The 23630-nt window shown below is 32.7% G+C and overlaps 1 protein-coding gene across 3 annotated transcripts in view; it reads left to right on the top strand.

The window, feature by feature from the left end:
• Positions 1–23630, top strand: part of LOC133608399 (multiple C2 and transmembrane domain-containing protein 2-like) — a 130762-nt gene that overhangs the window by 79689 nt on the left and 27443 nt on the right. For all 3 annotated transcript variants that reach the window (XM_061963606.2, XM_061963607.2, XM_061963605.2), the window contains 8 exons: positions 286–438; positions 497–627; positions 687–873; positions 9113–9206; positions 9270–9372; positions 14542–14644; positions 14769–14870; positions 16239–16313. In XM_061963606.2, the coding sequence (XP_061819590.1) occupies positions 286–438; positions 497–627; positions 687–873; positions 9113–9206; positions 9270–9372; positions 14542–14644; positions 14769–14870; positions 16239–16313 (948 nt within the window). The remainder of the gene's footprint in view (positions 1–285; positions 439–496; positions 628–686; positions 874–9112; positions 9207–9269; positions 9373–14541; positions 14645–14768; positions 14871–16238; positions 16314–23630) is intronic.

The raw sequence follows: 23630 nt of genomic DNA, 5'->3' as shown, positions 1-23630 counted from the left end.
AAATATTAATATTCATGAATATTTACATGTGGCCCCCAATTAAAAAAGAGTTGGACACTCCTGTGTTGAGGATGAAAGTCACACGAAGTGGCATCATTTTTATAGCGCATGCAGAGCGACATGAAGCTGCTGGATTCTGCAAAGTCAGCTCCTGCCACCTAGTGGCGGCAACAGCAAACTACACGGGGATGTTTTGTTTGAGCAGGCAGGAAAGTGTAGCGTGGCTGGTTGCTAGGCAATATGTGGAGGCGGTGCAGGTGTACCTGACGCTCTTCTTCTCCCCAGAGTTCCCGTCTGTCCGAGTCCGGGAGGAGGAGTCAGCTTTGGAGCGCGGTTGCCACGGTGACGGTGGTGGAGTCTCAGGACGTGCCGGCCGAGGCGCACGGCGGCCAGGTGTTTGTGCGCTTCCGCCTGGGAGAGCAGCGCTTCAAGAGCATGGTAGGCCCCGCCCCCTCCCGCTCTCGACCGGCGCGCTCACACGCCACTCGCCCTGCAGGACCGGTGCGGCTCACCCCGGCCTCAGTGGAGGGAGCGCTTCACCTTCAACCTCTTCCCGGACACTCCCAGCGTCCTGGAGGCGGAGCTCTGGTCCAAAGAGGGACGGCGGGCAGAGGAGTGTTTGGGAACGTGAGGAAACGCCTTCATCACGCCTGGCGGTTCTGGTTCTGAGGAGGTTCTGTCCGCAGGTGCGAGGTGGACCTGGCCGGCGTCCCCTTGGACATCAGACAAGTCTTCACGCTCTCGCTGGACCAGGGCCGAGGGCGCCTGGTCTTCCTGGTCAAGCTCGGCGCCTGCAGCGGCGTGGCCGTCTCGGACCTCGGCGCCGCACCCCTGGACCTTCCCGGCCAGCGTCAGAACCAGCTGGACAACTACGTGAGTGGCGGCCGTCTTGTCTTGTAGAAGAATAGCAGGCCTTTATTCATTTGCTGGTACAGGAAGTCCACAACATTCTCACTTCCTGCCAGGAATTCATGCGCCAGTACAAATGTTGTCTTTGACTGCGCTCCACCATCTGAAAGTCTCACTCGCCGTCCTCTGAGTCCACGTCTGCAACCACTTTTCACCATTTAATGACTTTTGTTGATATACACTGTAAAAGTAACCGTTGCCGTAGTAACACATTTCAACACACAGCCGCCATCTTGCACTGTATGTTGCTACTGTATGCCATACAACTGATTTATTGTCACCTATTTAAGTGATTTATTGTCACCTATTTAAGTGATTTATTGTCACATTTTTAAGTGATTTATTGTCACATATTTAAGTGATTTATTGTCACATATTTAAGTGATTTATTGTCACCTTTTTAAGTGATTCTTTGCCCCTTTGTAAAGTGATTTATTGTCACCTATTTAACCGATTTATTGTCACCTATTTAACTGATTTATTGTCACATTTTTAAGTGATTTATTGTCACATTTTTCAGTGATTTATTGTCATCTTTTAAGTGATTCATTGTCACCTTTTTAAGTGATTTACTGTCACATATTTAAGTGATTTATTGTCACATTTTTAAGTGATTCTTTGCCCCTTTGTAAAGTGATTTTTTTGTCACATTTTTAAGTGATTTTTTGTCACCTATTTAAGGGATTTATTGTCACCTATTTAAGTTTTTATTTTATTGACTATTATAGTTTTTTTTTATTACTATTATAGTTTTTATTTTATTAAATTATAGTTTTCATTTAGTAACTTATAGTTTTTAATTTATTAACTGTTGTAGTTTTAATTTGTTAATTATTATAGTTTCATTTTATTAACTATTATAGTTTTTATTTTATTAAATTATAGTTTTTATTTAGTAACTTATCGTTTTTAATTGATTAACTACTATAGTTTTAATTTGTTAATTATTATAGTTTCATTTTATTAACTATTATAGTTTTTATTTTATTAACTGGTATAGTTTTTATTTTAACTACCATTTTGGTTTATATTTTATTAACTATTAGTTTTAATTTTTATTAACTATTAGTTTTTATTTTAATTACATTTTATTAACATTATAGCTTTGTGTTAACTATTATAGTTTTTATTTTATTAACATTATAGTTTTTATTTAGTAACTATTAGTTTTTATTTTATTAACTATTATAGTTTTTATTTGATTTACTATTATAGTTTTAATTTATTAACTATGATAGTTTTTATTTATTAACTATTAGTTTTTACTTTAATTATTATTATATTTTTTAATTAACTTATAGTTTTTATTTGATTAACTATTATAGTTTTTATTTTATTTACTGGTATAGTTTTTATTTTAACTACCATTTTGGTTTATATTTTATCAACTATTAGTTTTAATTTTATTAACTATTAGTTTTTATTTTAATTACATTTTATTAACATAGCTTTGTCTTAACTATTATAGTTTTTATTTTATTAACATTATAGTTTTTATTTAGTAACTATTAGTTTTTATTTTATTAACTATTATAGTTTTTATTTGATTTACTATTGTAGTTTTAATTTATTAACTATGATCGTTTTTATTTATTAACTATTAGTTTTTACTTTAATTATTATTATATTTTTTAATTAACTTATAGTTTTTATTTTATTAACTATTATAGTTTTTATTTATTAACTATTATAGTTTTTATTTTAATTACTATTAGTTTTTATGTTAACTATTATAGTTTATATGTTATTAACTATTGTAGTTTTGTGTTTATGTTGTCGTTATGTTAATAACATAACTGTTATTTATTAGTGTGTTATTATTCATAACCAGCCCCTTAACTTAAAAACTATGATAGTTAGCCAGAAACAAACGAAAGTGCGTGTTATTTCAATATTGTCATCTTTTAAGTGATTCATTGTCACCTTTTTAAGTGATTTATTGTCACATATTTAAGTGATTTATTGTCACCTTTTTAAGTGATTCTTTGCCCCTTTGTAAAGTGATTTTCTTGTCACATTTTTAAGTGATTTTTTGTCACCTATTTAAGGGATTTATTGTCACCTATTTAAGTTTTTATTTTATTGACTATTATAGTTTTTATATTACTATTATAGTTTTTATTTTATTAAATGATTGTTTTTATTTAGTAACTTATAGTTTTTAATTTATGAACTATTATAGTTTTAATTTGTTAATTATTATTGTTTCATTTTATTAACTATTATAGTTTTTATTTTATTAAATTATAGTTTTTATTTAGTAACTTATAGTTTTTAATTTATTAACTATTTTAGTTTTAATGTCCATCCATCCATCCATCCATCTTCTTCCGCTTATCCGAGGTCGGGTCGCGGGGGCAGCAGCCTAAGCAGGGAAGCCCAGACTTCCCTCTCCCCAGCCACTTCGTCCAGCTCCTCCCGGGGGATCCCGAGGCGTTCCCAGGCCAGCCGGGAGACATAGTCTTCCCAACGTGTCCTGGGTCTTCCCCGTGGCCTCCTACCGGTCGGACGTGCCCGAAACACCTCCCGAGGGAGGCGTTCGGGTGGCATCCTGACCAGATGCCCGAACCACCTCATCTGGCTCCTCTCGATATGGAGGAGCAGCGGCTTTACTTTGAGCTCCCCCCGGATGGCAGAGCTTCTCACCCTATCTCTAAGGGAGAGCCCCGCCACCCGGCGGAGGAAACTCATTTCGGCCGCTTGTACCCGTGATCTTGTCCTTTCGGTCATGACCCAAAGCTCATGACCATAGGTGAGGATGGGAACGTAGATCGACCGGTAAATCGAGAGCTTTGCCTTCTGGCTCAGCTCCTTCTTCACCACAACGGATCGATACAGCGTCCGCATTACTGAAGATGCCGCACCGATCCGCCTGTCGATCTCACGATCCACTCTTCCCTCACTCGTGAACAAGACTCCGAGGTACTTGAACTCCTCCACTTGGGGCAAGATCTCCTCCCCAACCCGGAGATGGCACTCCACCCTTTTCCGGGCGAGAACCATGGACTCGGATTTGGAGGTGCTGATTCTCATCCCAGTCGCTTCACACTCGGCTGCGAACCGATCCAGTGAGAGCTGAAGATCTTGGCCAGATGAAGCCATCAGGACCACATCATCTGCAAAAAGCAGAGACCTAATCCTGCAGCCACCAAACCAGATACCCTCAACGCCCTGACTGCGCCTAGAAATTCTGTCCATAAAGGTTATGAACAGAATGGTTGACAAAGGGCAGCCCTGGCGGAGTCCAACCCTCACTGGAAACGTGTCCGACTTACTGCCGGCAATGCGGACCAAGCTCTGACACCGATTATACAGGGAGCGAACCGCCACAATAAGACAGTCCGTTACCCCATACTCTCTGAGCACTCCCCACAGGACTTCCCGGGGTACACGGTCGAATGCCTTCTCCAAGTCCACAAAGCACATGTAGACTGGTTGGGCAAACTCCCATGCACCCTCAAGGACCCTGCCCAGAGTATAGAGCTGGTCCACAGTTCCACGACCAGGACGAAAACCACACTGTTCCTCCTGAATCCGAGGTTCGACTATCCGGCGTAGCCTCCTCTCCAGTACACCTGAATAGACCTTACCGGGAAGGCTGAGGAGTGTGATCCCACGATAGTTGGAACACACCCTCCGGTTCCCCTTCTTAAAGAGAGGAACCACCACCCCGGTCTGCCAATCCAGAGGTACCGCCCCCGATGTCCACGCGATGTTGCAGAGTCTTGTCAACCAAGACAGCCCCACAACATCCAGAGCCTTAAGGAACTCCGGGCGGATCTCATCCACCCCCGGGGCCTTGCCACCGAGGAGCTTTTTAACTACCTCGGCAACCTCAGCCCCAGAAATAGGAGAGCCCACCACAGATTCCCCAGGCCCTGCTTCCTCATAGGAAGACGTGCTGGTAGGATTGAGGAGGTCTTCGAAGTATTCTCTCCACCGATCCACAACATCCGCAGTCGAGGTCAACAGAGCACCATCCCCACCATACACGGTGTTGACACTGCACTGCTTCCCCTTCCTGAGGCAGCGGATGGTGGTCCAGAATTGCTTCGAAGCCGTCCGGAAGTCTTTTTCCATGGCCTCACCGAACTCCTCCCATGTCCGAGTTTTTGCCTCCGCGACCGCTGAAGCCGCACACCGCTTGGCCTGTCGGTACCTGTCTGCTGCGTCAGGAGTCCCATGAGCCAAAAGAACCCGATAGGACTCCTTCTTCAGCTTGACGGCATCCCTCACCGCCGGTGTCCACCAACGGGTTCTAGGATTACCGCCACGACAGGCACCAACTACCCTGCGGCCACAGCTCCAATCGGCCGCCCCGACAACAGAGGTACGGAACATCGTCCACTCGGACTCAATGTCCAGCGCCTCCCTCGTGACATGTTCAAAGTTCTTCCGGAGGTGGGAATTGAAACTCTCTCTGACAGGAGACTCTGCTAGACGTTCCCAGCAAACCCTCACAATGCGTTTGGGCCTGCCAGGTCTGTCCGGCATCCTCCCCCACCATCGCAGCCAACTCACCACCAGGTGGTGATCGGTAGAAAGCTCCGCCCCTCTCTTCACCCGAGTGTCCAAAACATGAGGCCGCAAATCCGATGACACAACTACAAAGTCGATCATGGAACTGCGGCCTAGGGTGTCCTGGTGCCAAGTGCACATATGGACACCCTTATGTTTGAACATGGTGTTTGTTATTGACAATCCGTGACGAGCACAAAAGTCCAATAACAAAACACCACTCGGGTTCAGATCCGGGCGGCCATTCTTCCCAATCACGCCTCTCCAGGTTTCACTGTCGTTGCCAACATGAGCGTTGAAGTCCCCCAGTAGAACGAGGGAATCACCCGGGGGAGCACTCTCCAGTACTCCCTCGAGTGAATCCAAAAAGGGTGGGTAATCTGAACTGCCGTTGGGCGCGTAAGCGCAAACAACAGTCAGGACCCGTCCCCCCACCCGAAGGCGGAGGGAGGCTACCCTCTCGTCCACCGGGTTGAACTCCAACGTGCAGGCTTTGAGCCGAGGGGAAACAAGAATTGCCACCCCAGCCCGTCGCCTCTCATTGCTGGCAACGCCAGAGTGGAAGAGAGTCCAGCCCCTGTCAAGAGAACTGGTTCCAGAGCCCTTGCTGTGCGTCGAAGTGAGTCCGACTATATCTAGCCGGAACTTCTCCACCTCACGCACTAGCTCAGGCTCCTTCCCCCCCAGCGAGGTGACGTTCCACGTCCCAAGAGCTAGCTTCTGTAGCCGAGGATCGGACCGCCAAGTGCCCTGCCTTCGGCTTCCGCCCAGCTCACATCGCACCCGACCTCTATGACCCCTGCTATGGGTGGTGAGCCCATTGGAGGGGGGACCCACGTTGCCTCTTCGGGCTGTGCCCGGCCGGGCCCCATGGGGACAGGCCCGGCCACCAGGCGCTCGCCATCGTGCCACACCTCCGGGCCTGGCTCCAGAGGAGGGCCCCGGTGACCCGCGTCCGGGCGAGGGAAATCTGGGTTCCTTGTTCGTGTTCTTCATAGAGGTCTTCGAGCTGCTCTTTGTCTGATCCCTCACCTAGGACCAGTTTGCCTTGGGAGACCCTACCAGGGGGCATAGAAGCCCCCGGACAACATAGCTCCTAGGATCATTGGGACACGCAAACTCCTCTACCACGTTAAGGTGGCAGCTCAGAGAGGAGCCTATAATTATTATTATATTTTTTAATTAACTTATAGTTTTTATTTTATTAACTATTATAGTTTTTATTTTATTTACTGGTATAGTTTTTATTTTAACTACCATTTTGGTTTATATTTGATCAACTCTTAGTTTTAATTTGATTAACTATTAGTTTTTATTTTAATTACATTTTATTAACATTATAGCTTTGTGTTAACTATTATAGTTTTTATTTTATTGACTATTATAGTTTTTATTTTAATTACTACTATAGTTTTTATTTTATTAACATTATAGTTTTTATTTAGTAACTATTGGTTTTTATTTTATTAACTATTATAGTTTTTATTTGATTTACTATTATAGTTTTAATTTATTAGCTATTATAGTTTTTATTTATTAACTATTAGTTTTTATTTTAATTATTATTATACTTTTTTAATTAACTTACAGTTTTTATTTTAACTATTATAGTTTTTATTTATTAACTATTATAGTTTTTATTTTAATTACTATTAGTTTTTATGTTAACTATTATAGTTTATATGTTATTAACTATTGTAGTTTTGTGTTTATATTGTCGTTATGTTATTAACGTAACTGTTATTTATTAGTGTGTTATTATTCATAACCAGCCCCTTAACTTAAAAACTATGATAGTTAGCCAGAAACAAAGGAATGTGCGTGTTATTTCAATATTGTCATCTTTTAAGTGATTCATTGTCACCTTTTTAAGTGATTTATTGTCACATATTTAAGTGATTTATTGTCACCTTTTTAAGTGATTCTTTGCCCCTTTGTAAAGTGATTTTTTGTCACATTTTTAAGTGATTTTTTTGTCATCTATTTAAGGGATTTATTGTCACCTATTTAAGTTTTTATTTTATTGACTATTATAGTTTTTTTTATTACTATTATAGTTTTTATTTTATTAAATGATTGTTTTTATTTAGTAACTTATAGTTTTTAATTTATTAACTGTTATAGTTTTTTTTATTAATATTATAGTTTTTATTTTATTAAATTATTGTTTTTATTTAGTAACTTATAGTTTTTAATTTATTAACTATTATAGTTTTAATTTGTTAATTATTATAGTTTCATTTTATTAACTATTATAGTTTTTATTTTATTTACTGGTATAGTTTTTATTTTAACTACCATTTTGGTTTATATTTTATCAACTATTAATTTTAATTGTATTAACTATTAGTTTTTATTTTATATACATTTTATTAACATTATAGCTTTGTGTTAACTATTATAGTTTTTATTTTATTTACTGGTATGGTTTTTATTTTAACTACCATTTTGGTTTATATTTTATCAACTATTAGTTTTAATTTTATTAACTATTAGTTTTTATTTTAATCACATTTTATTAACTTTATAGCTTTGTGTTAACTATTATAGTTTTTATTTGATTGACTATTATAGTTTTTATTTTAATTACTACTATAGTTTTTATTTTATTAACATTATAGTTTTTATTTAGTAACTATTGGTTTTTATTTTATTAACTATTATAGTTTTTATTTGATTTACTATTATAGTTTTAATTTATTAACTATTATAGTTTTTATTTATTAACTATTAGTTTTTACTTTAATTATTATTATATTTTTTAATTAACTTAGTTTTTATTTTATCAACTATTATAGTTTTTATTTATTAACTATTATAGTTTTTATTTTAATTACTACTATAGTTTTTATTTTATTAACATTATAGTTTTTATTTAGTAACTATTAGTTTTTATTTTATTAACTATCATAGTTTTTATTTGATTTACTATTATAGTTTTAATTTATTAACTATTATAGTTTTTATTTATTAACTATTAGTTTTTATTTTAATTATTATTATACTTTTTTAATTAACTTACAGTTTTTATTTTATCAACTATTATAGTTTTTATTTATTAACTATTATAGTTTTTATTTTAATTACTACTATAGTTTTTATTTTATAAACATTATAGTTTTTATTTAGTAACTATTGGATTTTATTTTATTAACTATCATAGTTTTTATTTGATTTACTATTATAGTTTTAATGTATTAACTATTATAGTTTTTATTTATTAACTATTAGTTTTTATTTTAATTATTATTATACTTTTTTAATTAACTTACAGTTTTTATTTTATTAACTATTATAGTTTTTATTTATTAACTATTATAGTTTTTATTTTAATTACTATTAGTTTTTATGTTAACTATTATAGTTTATATGTTATTAACTATTGTAGTTTTGTGTTTATATTGTTATGTTATTAACGTAACTGTTATTTATTAGTGTGTTATTATTCATAACTAGCCCCTGAAAAACTATGATAGTTAGCCAGAAACAAAGGAATGTGCGTGTTATTTCAATATTTGCAATAAGATGACGTCACACAGGTCTATTCATTGTAAACATGGACACAAGTATTGGGACACATCAAGACGTCCTCATTTAAGGTTTGGACTGAAGCAACTCGTCTTGTGCGCACTCGTGTGCTTTTATTTTGAAGGCCCCAGCTTTAATGACGGCGTTGTTCTTGCAGAGTCTTCAAAGGTCCCTGGAGAACATGGCCGACGTGGGCGTCCTTCAAGTCAAGGTCATCAAGGCGTCGGATCTGCTGGCGGCTGATTTGAACGGTAGATCACACCTTGCCACAAAGTATTATGGGATGTCACTGTGTGTGTGTGTGTTCCGTGCAGGTAAGAGTGACCCCTTCTGTGTACTGGAGCTGGTCAACGACCGCCTGCAGACCCACACCATCTACAAGAACCTCCACCCTGAGTGGAACCAAGTCTTCACCTTGTCAGTCATCTTTCTTACTTTCTTCTTCTTCTGTTATTGACTTAATCACATGATTCTACATCATAGTCATTACATTTAATGACATAATCACATGATTCTACATCATAGTCATTACATTTAATGACGTAATCACATGATTCTACATCATAGTCATTACATTTAAGTGTTTGTTGTTGTGATGCTGCATGTCGCCACCAGGGGGCGTGCTTGCATCTTGTGATATTTTGTGGATTAATTAATGGCCTTGTTGTCCATTCCTTTAAAAATGTAATTGAATAATTTATAATCTAAAAAAAAATTGTTTTTTTAATTTAAAATATACATTCATAATATAAAAATATATGTGTTTTACATTAATTAGTGGCATTGTTGTCAAACATTCACATATACTTTCTAAGGAGGTTCAAGTGTATTTTTTAATACAATTATTTAATAAAAAGGTAAAAATAACAATTTCATCAAATTCAATTAATTATTTTTTTATTATATTTATTTCTATTATTTTTTATTTAATATAATTAACTTCTTAGTGATCTAATAAAACAGTACACACATGCATGTACTCAGTTTAATTTAAATAGACAAAATGCATCATTTATAATGTAAAAATATATTTATTATATTAATAAGTCCATCCGTCCATCCATGGATGGATGGAATATTAATAAGTGTCATAGTTCTCCTTTACTATACTTTATCATCTCAACATTCACATGGAGTTTCAATTGTATTTTTTTTATACAATTATTTAAGTATTAATTACATTTATTGTAATGTATTTGTATTTAATTTATTTCAGTTATTAATTGCTTAATACAATGAATTTATGTAATCACCTACAAAAACAACTCATATATGCACACGTATGTTTAATTTAAATATGCATATTCTGAAAATAGATTATTATATTAATAAGTGTCATAGTTCTCCATTCCTGTACTTTATCATCTCAACATTTACATGTTCCTTTTTAAGAGGTTTGAGTGTATTTTTATGTAATTAATTTTCTTGCTATTTAATACAAATATTTATTTTTATTTAATTGTGTTAAGTTATTTTTATGACATTTATTTCAATCATTATTTGAAATTATGTATTTATTTTACAGTTATTTATTTGCATTTAATTGTGTTTAGTTGTATGTATTGGATTTATTTAAATCATCATTTTAAATTATGTATTTATTTTACGCCCTGCGATGAGGTGGCGACTTGTCCAGGGTGTACCCCGCCTTCTGCCTGATTGTAGCTGAGATAGGCTCCAGCGCCCCCCGCGACCCCAAAGGGAATAAGCGGTAGAAAATGGATGGATGGATGGATGGATTTATTTTACAGTTATTTATTTTTATTTAATTGTATTTAGTTATTTTTATTACATTTATTTCAATCATTCCAAATAATTTATTTATTTTTATTTAATTGTGTTAAGTTCTTTTTATTACATTTATTTAAATCATTATTTGAAATTATGTATTTATTTTACAGTTATTTATTTGCATTTAATTGTGTTTAGTTATATGTATTGGATTTATTTAAATCATCATTTCAAATTATGTATTTATTTTACGCCCTGCGATGAGGTGGCGACTTGTCCAGGGTGTAGCCCGCCTTCCGTCCGATTGTAGCTGAGATAGGCTCCAGCGCCCCCCGCGACCCCAAAGGGAATAAGCGGTAGAAAATGGATGGATGGATGGATGGATTTATTTTACAGTTATTTATTTTTATTTAATTGTGTTTAGTTATTTTTATCACATTTATTTCAATCATTCCAAATAATTTATTTATTTTTATTTAATTGTGTTAAGTTCTTTTTATTACATTTATTTCAATCATTATTTGAAATTATGTATTTATTTTATAGTTATTTATTTGCATTTAATTGTGTTTAGTTATATGTATTGGATTTATTTAAATCATCATTTTAAATTATGTATTTATTTTACGCCCTGCGATGAGGTGGCGACTTGTCCAGGGTGTAGCCCGCCTTCTGCCCGATTGTAGCTGAGATAGACTCCAGCGCCCCCCGCGACCCCAAAGGGAATAAGCGGTAGAAAATGGATGGATGGATGGATGGATGGATTTATTTTACAGTTATTTATTTTTATTTAATTGTATTTAGTTATTTTTATTACATTTATTTCAATCATTCCAAATAATTTATTTATTTTTATTTAATTGTGTTAAGTTATTTTTATTACATTTATTTCAATCATTATTTGAAATTATGTATTTATTTTACAGTTATTTATTTGCATTTAATTGTGTTTAGTTATATGTATTGGATTTATTTAAATCATCATTTTAAATTATGTATTTATTTTACGCCCTGCGATGAGGTGGCGACTTGTCCAGGGTGTACCCCGCCTTCCGCCCGATTGTAGCTGAGATAGGCTCCCGCGCCCCCCGCGACCCCAAAGGGAATAAGCGGTAGAAAATGGATGGATGGATAGTTATATGTATTGGATTTATTTAAATCATCATTTTAAATTATGTATTTATTTTACGCCCTGCGATGAGGTGGCGACTTGTCCAGGGTGTACGCGGCCTTCTGCCCGATTGTAGCTGAGATAGGCTCCAGCGCCCCCCGCCACCCCAAAGGGAATAAGCGGTAGAAAATGGATGGATGGATTTATTTTATAGTTATTTATTTGCATTTAATTGTGTTTAGTTATATGTATTGGATTTATTTAAATCATCATTTTAAATTATGTATTTATTTTACGCCCTGCGATGAGGTGGCGACTTGTCCAGGGTGTAGCCCGCCTTCTGCCCGATTGTAGCTGAGATAGACTCCAGCGCCCCCCGCGACCCCAAAGGGAATAAGCGGTAGAAAATGGATGGATGGATGGATGGATGGATTTATTTTACAGTTATTTATTTTTATTTAATTGTATTTAGTTATTTTTATTACATTTATTTCAATCATTCCAAATAATTTATTTATTTTTATTTAATTGTGTTAAGTTATTTTTATTACATTTATTTCAATCATTATTTGAAATTATGTATTTATTTTACAGTTATTTATTTGCATTTAATTGTGTTTAGTTATATGTATTGGATTTATTTAAATCATCATTTTAAATTATGTATTTATTTTACGCCCTGCGATGAGGTGGCGACTTGTCCAGGGTGTACGCGGCCTTCTGCCCGATTGTAGCTGAGATAGGCTCCAGCGCCCCCCGCCACCCCAAAGGGAATAAGCGGTAGAAAATGGATGGATGGATGGATGGATTTATTTTACAGTTATTTATTTTTAATTAATTGTGTTTAGTTATGTTTTATTACATTTATTTTAATCATTCCAAATAATGTATTTATTTTTATTTAATTGTGTTAAGTTCTTTTTATTACATTTATTTCAATCATTATTTGAAATTATGTATTTATTTTACAGTTATTTATTTGCATTTAATTGTGTTTAGTTATATGTATTGGATTTATTTAAATCATCATTTTAAATTATGTATTTATTTTACACCCCCTGCGATGAGGTGGCGACTTGTCCAGGGTGTACGCCGCCTTCTGCCCGATTGTAGCTGAGATAGGCTCCAGCGCCCCCGCGACCCCAAAGGGAATAAGCGGTAGAAAATGGATGGATGGATGGATGGATGGATTTATTTTACAGTTATTTATTTTTTATTTAATTGTGTTTAGTTATTTTTATTACATTTATTTCAATCATTCCAAATAATTTATCTATTTTTATTTAATTGTGTTAAGTTATTTTTATTTAATTTATTTCAATCTTCATTTACAATTATGTATTTATTTTACAATTATTTATTTTTATTTAATTGTGTTCAGTATTTTTATTTAATTTATTTCAGTCATTTCAAATAATGTATTTATTTTACAATGATTTAATTTATTTAATTGTGTTTAGTTATTTTTATTACATTTATTTCAATCATTCCAAATAATTTATTTATTTTTATTTAATTGTGTTAAGTTATTTTTATTTAATTTATTTCAATCTTTATTTAAAATGATGTATTTATTTTACAATTATTTATTTGTATTTAATTGTGTTCAGTAATTTTTATTTGATTTATTTCAATCATTTCAAATAATGTATTTATTTTTACAATGATTTAATTTATTTAATTGTGTTTAGTTATTTTTATTACATTTATTTCAATCATTCCAAATAATTTATTTATTTTTATTTAATTGTGTTAAGTTATTTTTATTTAATTTATTTCAGTCTTTATTTAAAATTATGTATTTATTTTACAATTATTTATTTTTATTTAATTGTGTTCAGTTATTTTTATTACATTTATTTCAATCATTATTTGAAATTATGTATTTATTTTACAGTTATTTATTTTTATTTAATTGTGTATAGTTATTTTTATTACATTTATTTCAATCATTCCAAATAATTTATTTATTTTTATTTAATTGTGTTAAGTTATTTTTATTACATTTATTTAAATCATTATTTGAAATTATGTATTTATTTTACAGTTATTTATTTTTATTTAATTGTGTTTAGTTATTTTTATTACATTTATTTCAATCATTCCAAATAATTTATTTATTTTTATTTAATTGTGTTAAGTTATTTTTATTTAATTTATTTCAATCTTTATTTAAAATTATGTATTTATTTTACAATTATTTATTTTTTATTTAATTGTGTTCAGTAATTTTTATTTAATTTATTTCAATCATTTCAAATAATGTATTTATTTTACAATGATTTAATTTATTTAATTGTGTTTAGTTATTTTTATTACATTTATTTCAATCATTCCAAATTATTTATTTATTTTTATTTAATTGTGTTAAGTTATTTTTATTTTATTTATTTCAATCTTTATTTACAATTATGTATTTATTTTACAATTATTTATTTTTATTTAATTGTGTTCAGTAATTTTTATTTAATTTATTTCAATCATTTCAAATAATGTATTTATTTTACAATGATTTATTTTTATTTAATTGTGTTTAGTTATTATAATTAAATTAATTTCAATCATTATTTAATTGAAATGATGTATAGCTATAATAAAATACTCAGTTTAATTGAAATTAAAAAAATATATTTATAGTCATTTAATGTGAAGTTAAAAGCATTTTAAATGTAGAGTATTATTTTGGCCACGTAAGAATGTGTGCCAAGGTCTGACGGTCCACGTCTGGTCTCTGGTCTCCACAGTCCGGTCAGAGACGTCCACGAGGTCCTGCTGCTCACCATCTTTGACGAGGATGGAGACAAAGCTCCAGACTTCCTGGGGAAAGTGGCCCTGCCGCTGCTCTCGGTACAAAGCGCCTCGCTGCACGCCGCCAGTCACGCCAGCGCTCGCCGAGACGTGATGCGGCGTGACTGGCGGCCCGGTTCACCGCCCGGTCGCTGACCCCCGTGACCTTTTGTGTCCCTGGCAGATCCGCGGGGGGCAGCAGGTCACCTTGCCTCTGAAGAAGGACGACCTGGGCGCTCTGACCAAGGGGAGCGTCACGCTGGAGATGGACCTCATTTTTAATCCTGTAAGTCAAAACCACATTTTGTTTTGCTTAGTCATCAGGTCAGAGCTACCATCAGAACCTCAAAGCTTTGCTAAAACCTTGTTTTACTAACGTCTTGTTTTGCTTAGTCATCAGGTCAGTCTAGCATCAGAACTTCAAAGCTTTGCTAAAACCTTGTTTTACTAACGTCTTGTTTTGCTTAGTCATCAGGTCAGTCGAGCATCAGAACTTCAAAGCTTTGCTAAAACCTTGTTTTGCTAACGTCTTGTTTTGCTTAGTCATCAGGTCAGTCGAGCATCAGAACTTCAAAGCTTTGCTAAAACCTTGTTTTGCTAACGTGTTGTTTTGCTTAGTCATCGGGTCAGTCTAGCATCAGAACTTCAAAGCTTTGCTAAAACCTTGTTTTACCAACGTCTTGTTTTGCTTAGTCATCAGGTCAGAGCTACCATCAGAACCTCGAAGCTTTGCTAACGCCCTGTTTTGCTTAGTCGCAGGTCAGCGCTAGCATCAGAATCTTAGCTTTGCCAACGCCTTGTTTTAATAACGTCTTGTTTTGCTTAGTCATCAGGTCAGAGCTACTATAAGAACCTCGAAGCTTTGCTAACGTCCTGTTTTGCTTAGTCGCAGGTCAGCGCTAGCATCAGAACTTCAAAGCTTTGCCAACGCCTTGTTTTACTAACGTCTTGTTTTGTTTAGTCATCAGGTCAGAGCTAGCATCAGAACCTCAAAGCTTTGCTAAAACCTTGTTTTGCTAACTTTTTGTTTTGCTTAGTCACTGGTTAGAGCTAGCATCAGAGCCTTAGCTTTGCTAACGCCTTGTTTTGCTTAGTCGCAGGTCAGAGCTAGCATCAGAACCTAAACGCTTTGTTTTACTAACGTCTTGTTTTGTTTAGTCATCAGGTCAGATCTAGCATCAGAACCTTAGCTTTAAAGGCTAACGCCTTGTTTTGCTAACTTTTTGTTTTGCTTAGTCGCAGGTCAGAGCTAGCATCAGAACCTCAAAGCTTTGCTAAAACCTTGTTTTGCTAACTTTTTGTTTTGCTTAGTCGCTGGTTAGAGCTAGCATCAGAGCCTTAGCTTTGCTAACGCCTTGTTTTGCTAACACCTTGTTTTTGCTAATGCCTTGTTTTGATTTGTCGCAGGTCAGAACCTCGAAGCTTTGCTAAAGCCTTGTTTTGCTTAGTCGCAGGTCAGAGCTGGCATCAGAACCTCGGAGCTTTGCTAACGCCTTGTTTTGCTAACGCCTTGTTTTGCTAATGTCTTGTTTTTCTAACGCCTTGTTTGCCACCGTTTGGTTTTTGCTTAGTCGCAGGTCCGAGCTAGCATCAGAACCTTGTAGCTTTGCTACCGCCTTGTTTTGCTAACACCTCGTTTTTTGCTTTGTGGCAGGTCCGAGCTAGCATCAGAACCTTCCAGCCTCGAGAGGGCAAATTCATGGAGGATAATCCCAAATTTTCCAAAAAGGTGAGTGGCAGACGGTTTATTAGCAGACGGTCTGTTAGCAGACGGTCTATTAGCAGACGGTCTATTAGCAGACGGTCTATTAGCAGACGGTCTGTTAGCAGACGGTCTGTTAGCAGACGGTCTATTAGCAGACGGTCTGTTAGCAGACGGTCTATTAGCAGACGGTCTATTAGCAGACGGTTTATTAGCAGGCGGTCTGTTAGCAGACGATCTGTTAGCAGACGGTCTACTAGCAGACAGTCTATTAGCAGACGGTCTGTTAGCAGACGGTCTACTAGCAGACGGTCTATTAGCAGACGGCCTATTAGCAGACGATCTGTTAGCAGACGGTTTATTAGCAGACGGTCTATTAGCAGACGGTCTGTTAGCAGACGGTCTGTTAGCAGACGGTCTATTAGCAGACGGTCTATTAGCAGACGATCTATTAGCAGACGGTCTATTAGCAGACGGTCTGTTAGCAGACGGTCTATTAGCAGACGGTCTATTAGCAGACGATCTATTAGCAGACGGTCTATTAGCAGATGGTCTATTAGCAGACGGTCTATTAGCAGACGGTCTGTTAGCAGACGGTCTATTAGCAGACGGTCTGTTAGCAGACGGTTTATTAGCAGACGGTCTGTTAGCAGAAGGTCTGTTAGCAGACGGTCTGTTAGCAGACGGTTTATTAGCAGACGGTCTATTAGCAGATGGTCTACTAGCAGACGGTCTGTTAGCAGACGGTCTGTTAGCAGACGATCTATTAGCAGATGGTCTACTAGCAGACGGTCTGTTAGCAGACGGTCTGTTAGAAGACGGTCTGTTAGCAGACGGTCTATTAGCAGACGGTCTATTAGCAGACGGTCTATTAGCAGACGGTCTGTTAGCAGACGGTCTGTTAGCAGACGGTCTATTAGCAGACGGTCTATTAGCAGACGATCTATTAGCAGACGGTCTATTAGCAAACGGTCTGTTAGCAGGCGGTCTGTTAGCAGATGGTCTATTAGCAGACGGTCTATTAGCAGACGGTCTATTAGCAGACGGTCTGTTAGCAGACGGTCTATTAGCAGACGGTTTATTAGCAGACGGTCTATTAGCAGACGGTCTACTAGCAGACGGTCTGTTAGCAGACGGTCTGTTAGCAGACGGTCTATTAGCAGACGGTCTGTTAGCAGACGGTCTATTAGCAGACGGTCTATTAGCAGACGGTCTATTAGCAGACGGTCTATTAGCAGACTAGCAGTGTTAAATAAAATAATGTACATATATAATTAATTTACTCTTTGAAAAACATTTTTGTATAATTTTTTAAAATTTTTTACATGTCTAAAAATTTTTAAAAAAAAATAAAAAAAATTCTTTAAAAAAAATTATTCCCCCATGTCCCTTTAGGGGCTCCGTAATTACTTGATCATGTTTTTTTTTGTGTTTTTTTTTGCAGTTTTTGTCAAAATAAACTTTGTTTTTTGTAAAGCAACCGCAAAATATGCAATATTTACCCCCAAAATATTTTAAAGGGAAATATTTGAGTAATTGTAATCTTAAATAGGTCAATAACTCAGGACAATAATTATTTCGTTTCATTATTATTTTTTTAGTAATATTTTTTTTTTTTTACAAATTCACTAAAATTCTGGGGGATCCAAAAGGGTCCCACTCATAAAAGTGTTAAATATAAAGTCATACTTTTTTGTTGTTGTTACTTTCAACGCTTAAATCTCTAGATCAACGTCAGATCTATCCATAGATCTGATGTTGTTTTATTTTATTTTTTAATGGTTTTTTTTGTTTGTTTGATGCCCTTTTTGTCAAAGAAAACTTTGTTTTTTTTATATAAATCAAACACACAAAATATGCAATATTTACCCCCAAAAATATTTTAAAGTGTAATATTTGAGTAATTGGAGTCTTAAATAGGTCAATAATTCATGACAATAATGATTTATTATTATTTTTTGAGTAATAACAATTTTTCAAGTAATTCACACTAAAATTCTGGGGGATCCAAAAGGGTCCCACTCATAAAAGTGTTAAATATAAAGTCATACTTTTTTGTTGTTGTTACTTTCAATGCTTAAATCTCTAAATCAACTTCAGATCTATCCATAGATCTGAAGTTTTTGAAGGTTTTTTTTGTCTTTAATGCAGTTTTTGTCAAAAAAACTTTTTTTTTTTTTATAAAGCAAACACAAAATATGTAATATTTACCCCCCAAAAATATTTTAAAGTGTAATATTTGAGTAATTGGAGTCTTAAATATGCCAGTAATTCATGACAATAATGATTTTAATTCATTATTATTTTTTGAGTGATAACAATTTTTCAAAAAATTCACACTAAAATTCTGGGGGATCCAAAAGGGTCCCACTCATAAAAGTGTTCAAAGTATATTTGTTTTTGTTACTTTCAACGCTTAAATCTGTAGATCATGTTTATTATGCCCTTTTTGTCAAAATAAACTTTTTTTTATAAATGAAACACATGAAATATGCAATATTTACCCCCAAAATATTTTAAAGGGAAAAATTGGAATAATTGTTATCTTAAATAGGTCAATAACTCATGACAATAATTATTTTGTTTCATTATTATTTTTTTAGTAATATTTTTTTTTTTTACAAATTCACTAAAATTCTCGGGGATCCAAAAGGGTCCCACTCATAAAAGTGTTAAATATAAAGTCATACTTTTTTTTGTTGTTTTTACTTTCAACGCTTAAATCTCTAGATCAACTTCAGATCTATCCATAGATCTGAAGTTTTTGACGTTTTTTTTAATGGGTTTTTTTTGCGTGTTTAAGGCAGTTTTTGTCAAAGAAAACTTTTTTTTTATAAAGCAAACACAAAATATGTAATATTTACCCCCCAAAAATATTTTAAAGTGTAATATTTGAGTAATTGGAGTCTTAAATATGTCAGTAATTCATGACAATAATGATTTTAATTCATTATTATTTTTTGAGTAATAACAATTTTTCAAAAAATTCACACTAAAATTCTGGGGGATCCAAAAGGGTCCCACTCATAAAAGTGTTAAAAGTATATTTGTTTTTGTTACTTTCAACGCTTAAGTCTCTAGATCAACTTCAGATTTATCCATAGATCTGAAGTTTAAAAAAAAAAAATGTAATGTTTTTTTTAGTGTGTTTAATGCAGTTTTTGTGCTGCTGATGTAATTATTTTTTATATTGTTTTACTTTCTTTTTTATCCAAGAAAATGTTTTTTTATTTATTTATCTTATTTGATTTTATTTTATTTTTTAAAAAGGACCCAATCTTCACCAGACCAGGTTGTCAATGGAATTAGATTTGGTTAAAGGGTTTTTAAAACCAGGTCCAGTCTAAATAATGTCCATTATTTTTTTCGAAGAATAACAATTTTTCAAAAAATTCACACTAAAATTCTCGGGGACCCAAAAGGGTCCCACTCATTAAAGTCTTAAAAGTATATTTGTTTTTGTTACTTTCAACGCTTAAATCTGTAGATCAACTTCAGATCTATCCATTGATTATAAGTGTTAATTATTTTTTATTATTGTTTGTTATTTTTATGGGTTTTTTTTTGTTTTTGTTTGATGCCCATTTTGTCAAAATAAACTTTTTATATAAATCAAACACACACAATATGCAATATTTACCCCCAAAATATTTTAAAGGGAAATATTTGAGTAATTTGAGTATTAAATAAGTCAATAATTCAAAACAATAATGATTTTACTTCATTATTTTTTGAGTAATAAATTTTATTTAAATCACACTAAAATGATCAGGGTTTCAAAAGGGTCCCACTCATAAAAATGTGAAATATAAAGTCATAATTTTGTTGTTGTTACTTTCAACGCTTAAGTCTTAAGATCAACTTCAGATCTATCCATTGATTATAATTGTTTTTATTTTTTTTATGTTTTTTTGTTTGTTTGATGTCCTTTTTGTCAAAATATTTTTTTTTTAGTAAAGCAAACACACACAATGTGCAATATTTACCCCCAAAATATTTTAAAGGGAAATATTTGAGTAGTTTGAGTATTAAATAGGTCAATAATTCAAAACAATAATGATTTTAATTCATTATTTTTTGAGTAATAAGTTTTATTTAATTCACACTAAAATTATCAGGGTTTCAAAAGGGTCCCACTCATAAAAATGTGAAATATAAAGTCATAATTTTTTTTTTGTTACTTTCAACGCTTAAGTCTTAAGATCAACTTCAGATCTATCCATTGATTATAATTGTTTTTGTGGTTTTTTTTGTTTGTTTGATGTCCTTTTTGTCAAAATAAAAATGTTTTTAGTAAAGCAAACACACAAAATATGCAAAATTTTCCTCAAAAAATATTTCCAAGTGTAGTATTTTATAAATGAAACACACGAAATATGCAATATTTACCCCCAAAATATTTTAAAGGGAAATATTTGAGTAATTGTAATCTTAAATAGGTCAATAACTCATGACAATAATTATTTTGTTTCATTATTATTTTTTTTGTAATATTTTTTTTTTTTACAAATTCACTAAAATTCTCGGGGATCCAAAAGGGTCCCACTCATTAAAATGTGAAATATAAAGTCATACTTTTTTGTTGTTGTTACTTTCAACGCTTAAATCTCTAGATCAACGTCAGATCTATCCATAGATCTGAAGTTTTTGACGGTTTTTTTAATGTTTTTTTTTTTTGCGTGTTTAAGGCAGTTTTTGTCAAAGAAAACTTTTTTTTTATAAAGCAAACACAAAATATGTAATATTTACCCCCCAAAAATATTTTAAAGTGTAATATTTGAGTAATTGGAGTCTTAAATAGGTCAATAACTCATGACAATAATTATTTCATTTCATTATTATTTTTTTAGTAATAAGATTTTTTTTACAAATTCACTAAAATTCTCGGGGATCCAAAAGGGTCCCACTCATAAAAGTGTTAAATATAAAGTCATACTTTTTTGTTGTTGTTACTTTCAACACTTAAGTCTCTAGTTTTATTTTATTTTTTTATTTTTATTTTTTTTTGTTTGATGCCCTTTTTGTCAAAGAAAACTTTGTTTTTTTTATATAAATCAAACACACAAAATATGCAATATTTACCCCCAAAAATATTTTAAAGTGTAATATTTGAGTAATTGTAATCTTAAATAGGTCAATAACTCATGACAATAATTATTTCATTTCATTATTATTTTTTTAGTAATAAGATTTTTTTTACAAATTCACTAAAATTCTGGGGGATCCAAAAGGGTCCCACTCATAAAAGTGTTCAAAGTATATTTGTTTTTGTTACTTTCAACGCTTAATTCTGTAGATCATGTTTATTATGCCCTTTTTGTCAAAATAAACTTTTTTTTTTATAAATGAAACACACAAAATATGCAATATTTACCCCCAAAATATTTTAAAGTGGAATATTTGAGTAATTGTAATCTTAAATAGGTCAATAACTTTAAAATTATTTCATTTCATTATTATTTTTTTAGTAATAATATTTTTTTTACAAATGCACTAAAATTCTTGGGGATCCAAAAGGGTCCCACTCATAAAAGTGTTAAATATAAAGTCATACTTTTTTGTTGTTGTTACTTTCAACGCTTAAATCTCTAGATCAACGTCAGATCTATCCATAGATCTGACGTTTTTGAATTTTTTTTGAAGTTTTTTTTTGTGTTTAATACAGTTTTTGTCAAAGAAAACTTATTTTTAATAAAGCAAACACAAAATATGCAATTTTTACCCCCCAAAAATATTTTAAAGTGTAATATTTGAGTAATTGGAGTCTTAAATATGTCAGTAATTCATGACAATAATGATTTTAATTCATTATTATTTTTTGTGTAATAACAATTTTTCAAAAGATTCACACTAAAATTCTGGGGGATCCAAAAGGGTCCCACTCATAAAAGTGTTCAAAGTATATTTGTTTTTTATTACTTTCAACGCTTAAATCTGTAGATCATGTTTATTATGCCCTTTTTGTCAAAATAAACTTTTTTTTAATAAATTAAACACACGAAAGATGCAATATTTACCCCCAAAATATTTTAAAGGGAAATATTTGAGTAATTGTAATCTTAAATAGGTCAATAACTCATGACAATAATTATTTTGTTTCATTATTATTTTTTTAGTAATATTTTTTTTTTTTACAAATTCACTAAAATTCTCGGGGATCCAAAAGGGTCCCACTCATTAAAGTGTTCAAAGTATATTTGTTTTTGTTACTTTCAACGCTTAAATCTGTAGATCAACTTCAGATCTATCCATTGATTATAAGTGTTTATTATTTTTATTATTGTTTGTTATTTTTATGTTTTTTTTTGGTTTTTGTTTGAAGCCCATTTTGTCAAAATAAACTTTTTATATAAATCAAACACACACAATATGCAATATTTTAAAGGGAAATATTTGAGTAATTTGAGTATTAAATAGGTCAATAATTCAAAACAATAATGATTTTAATTCAGTATTTTTTGAGTAATAAGTTTTATTTAAATCACACTAAAATGATCAGGGTTTCAAAAGGGTCCCACTCATAGAAATGTGAAATATAAAGTCATAATTTTGTTGTTGTTACTTTCAACGCTTAAGTCTTAAGATCAACTTCAGATCTATCCATTGATTATAATTGTTTTTGTGTTTTTTTTGTTTGTTTGATGTCCTTTTTGTCAAAATAAAAATGTTTTTAGTAAAGCAAACACACAAAATATGCAAAATTTTCCTCAAAAAATATTTCCAAGTGTAGTATTTTATAAATGAAACACACGAAATATGCAATATTTACCCCCAAAATATTTTAAAGGGAAATATTTGAGTAATTGTAATCTTAAATAGGTCAATAACTCATGACAATAATTATTTTGTTTCATTATTATTTTTTTAGTAATATTTTTTTTTTTTACAAATTCACTAAAATTCTCGGGGATCCAAAAGGGTCCCACTCATAAAAGTGTTAAAAGTATATTTGTTTTTGTTACTTTCAATGCTTAAATCTGTAGATCAACTTCAGATCTATCCATTGATTATAAGTGTTTATTATTTTCATTATTGTTTGTTATTTTTATGGTTTTTTTTTGTTTTTGTTTGATGCCCATTTTGTCAAAATAAACTTTTTATATAAATCAAACACACACAATATGCAATATTTTAAAGGGAAATATTGGAGTAGATTGAGTATTAAATAGGTAAATAATTCAAAACAATAATGATTTTACTTCATTATTTTTTGAGTAATAAGTTTTATTTATTTATTTTTTAAACTTCAGATCTATGGATAAATCTGAAGTTTAAAAAAAAAAAAATTAATGTTTTTTTTAGTGTGTGTTTAATGCAGTTTTTGTCAAAGAAAACTTTATTTTT

This window comes from Nerophis lumbriciformis, linkage group LG06 (assembly GCF_033978685.3).
Source record: "Nerophis lumbriciformis linkage group LG06, RoL_Nlum_v2.1, whole genome shotgun sequence".
Taxonomy (NCBI): domain Eukaryota; kingdom Metazoa; phylum Chordata; class Actinopteri; order Syngnathiformes; family Syngnathidae; genus Nerophis; species Nerophis lumbriciformis.
This window is presented reverse-complemented; position numbering and strand designations above follow the sequence as displayed.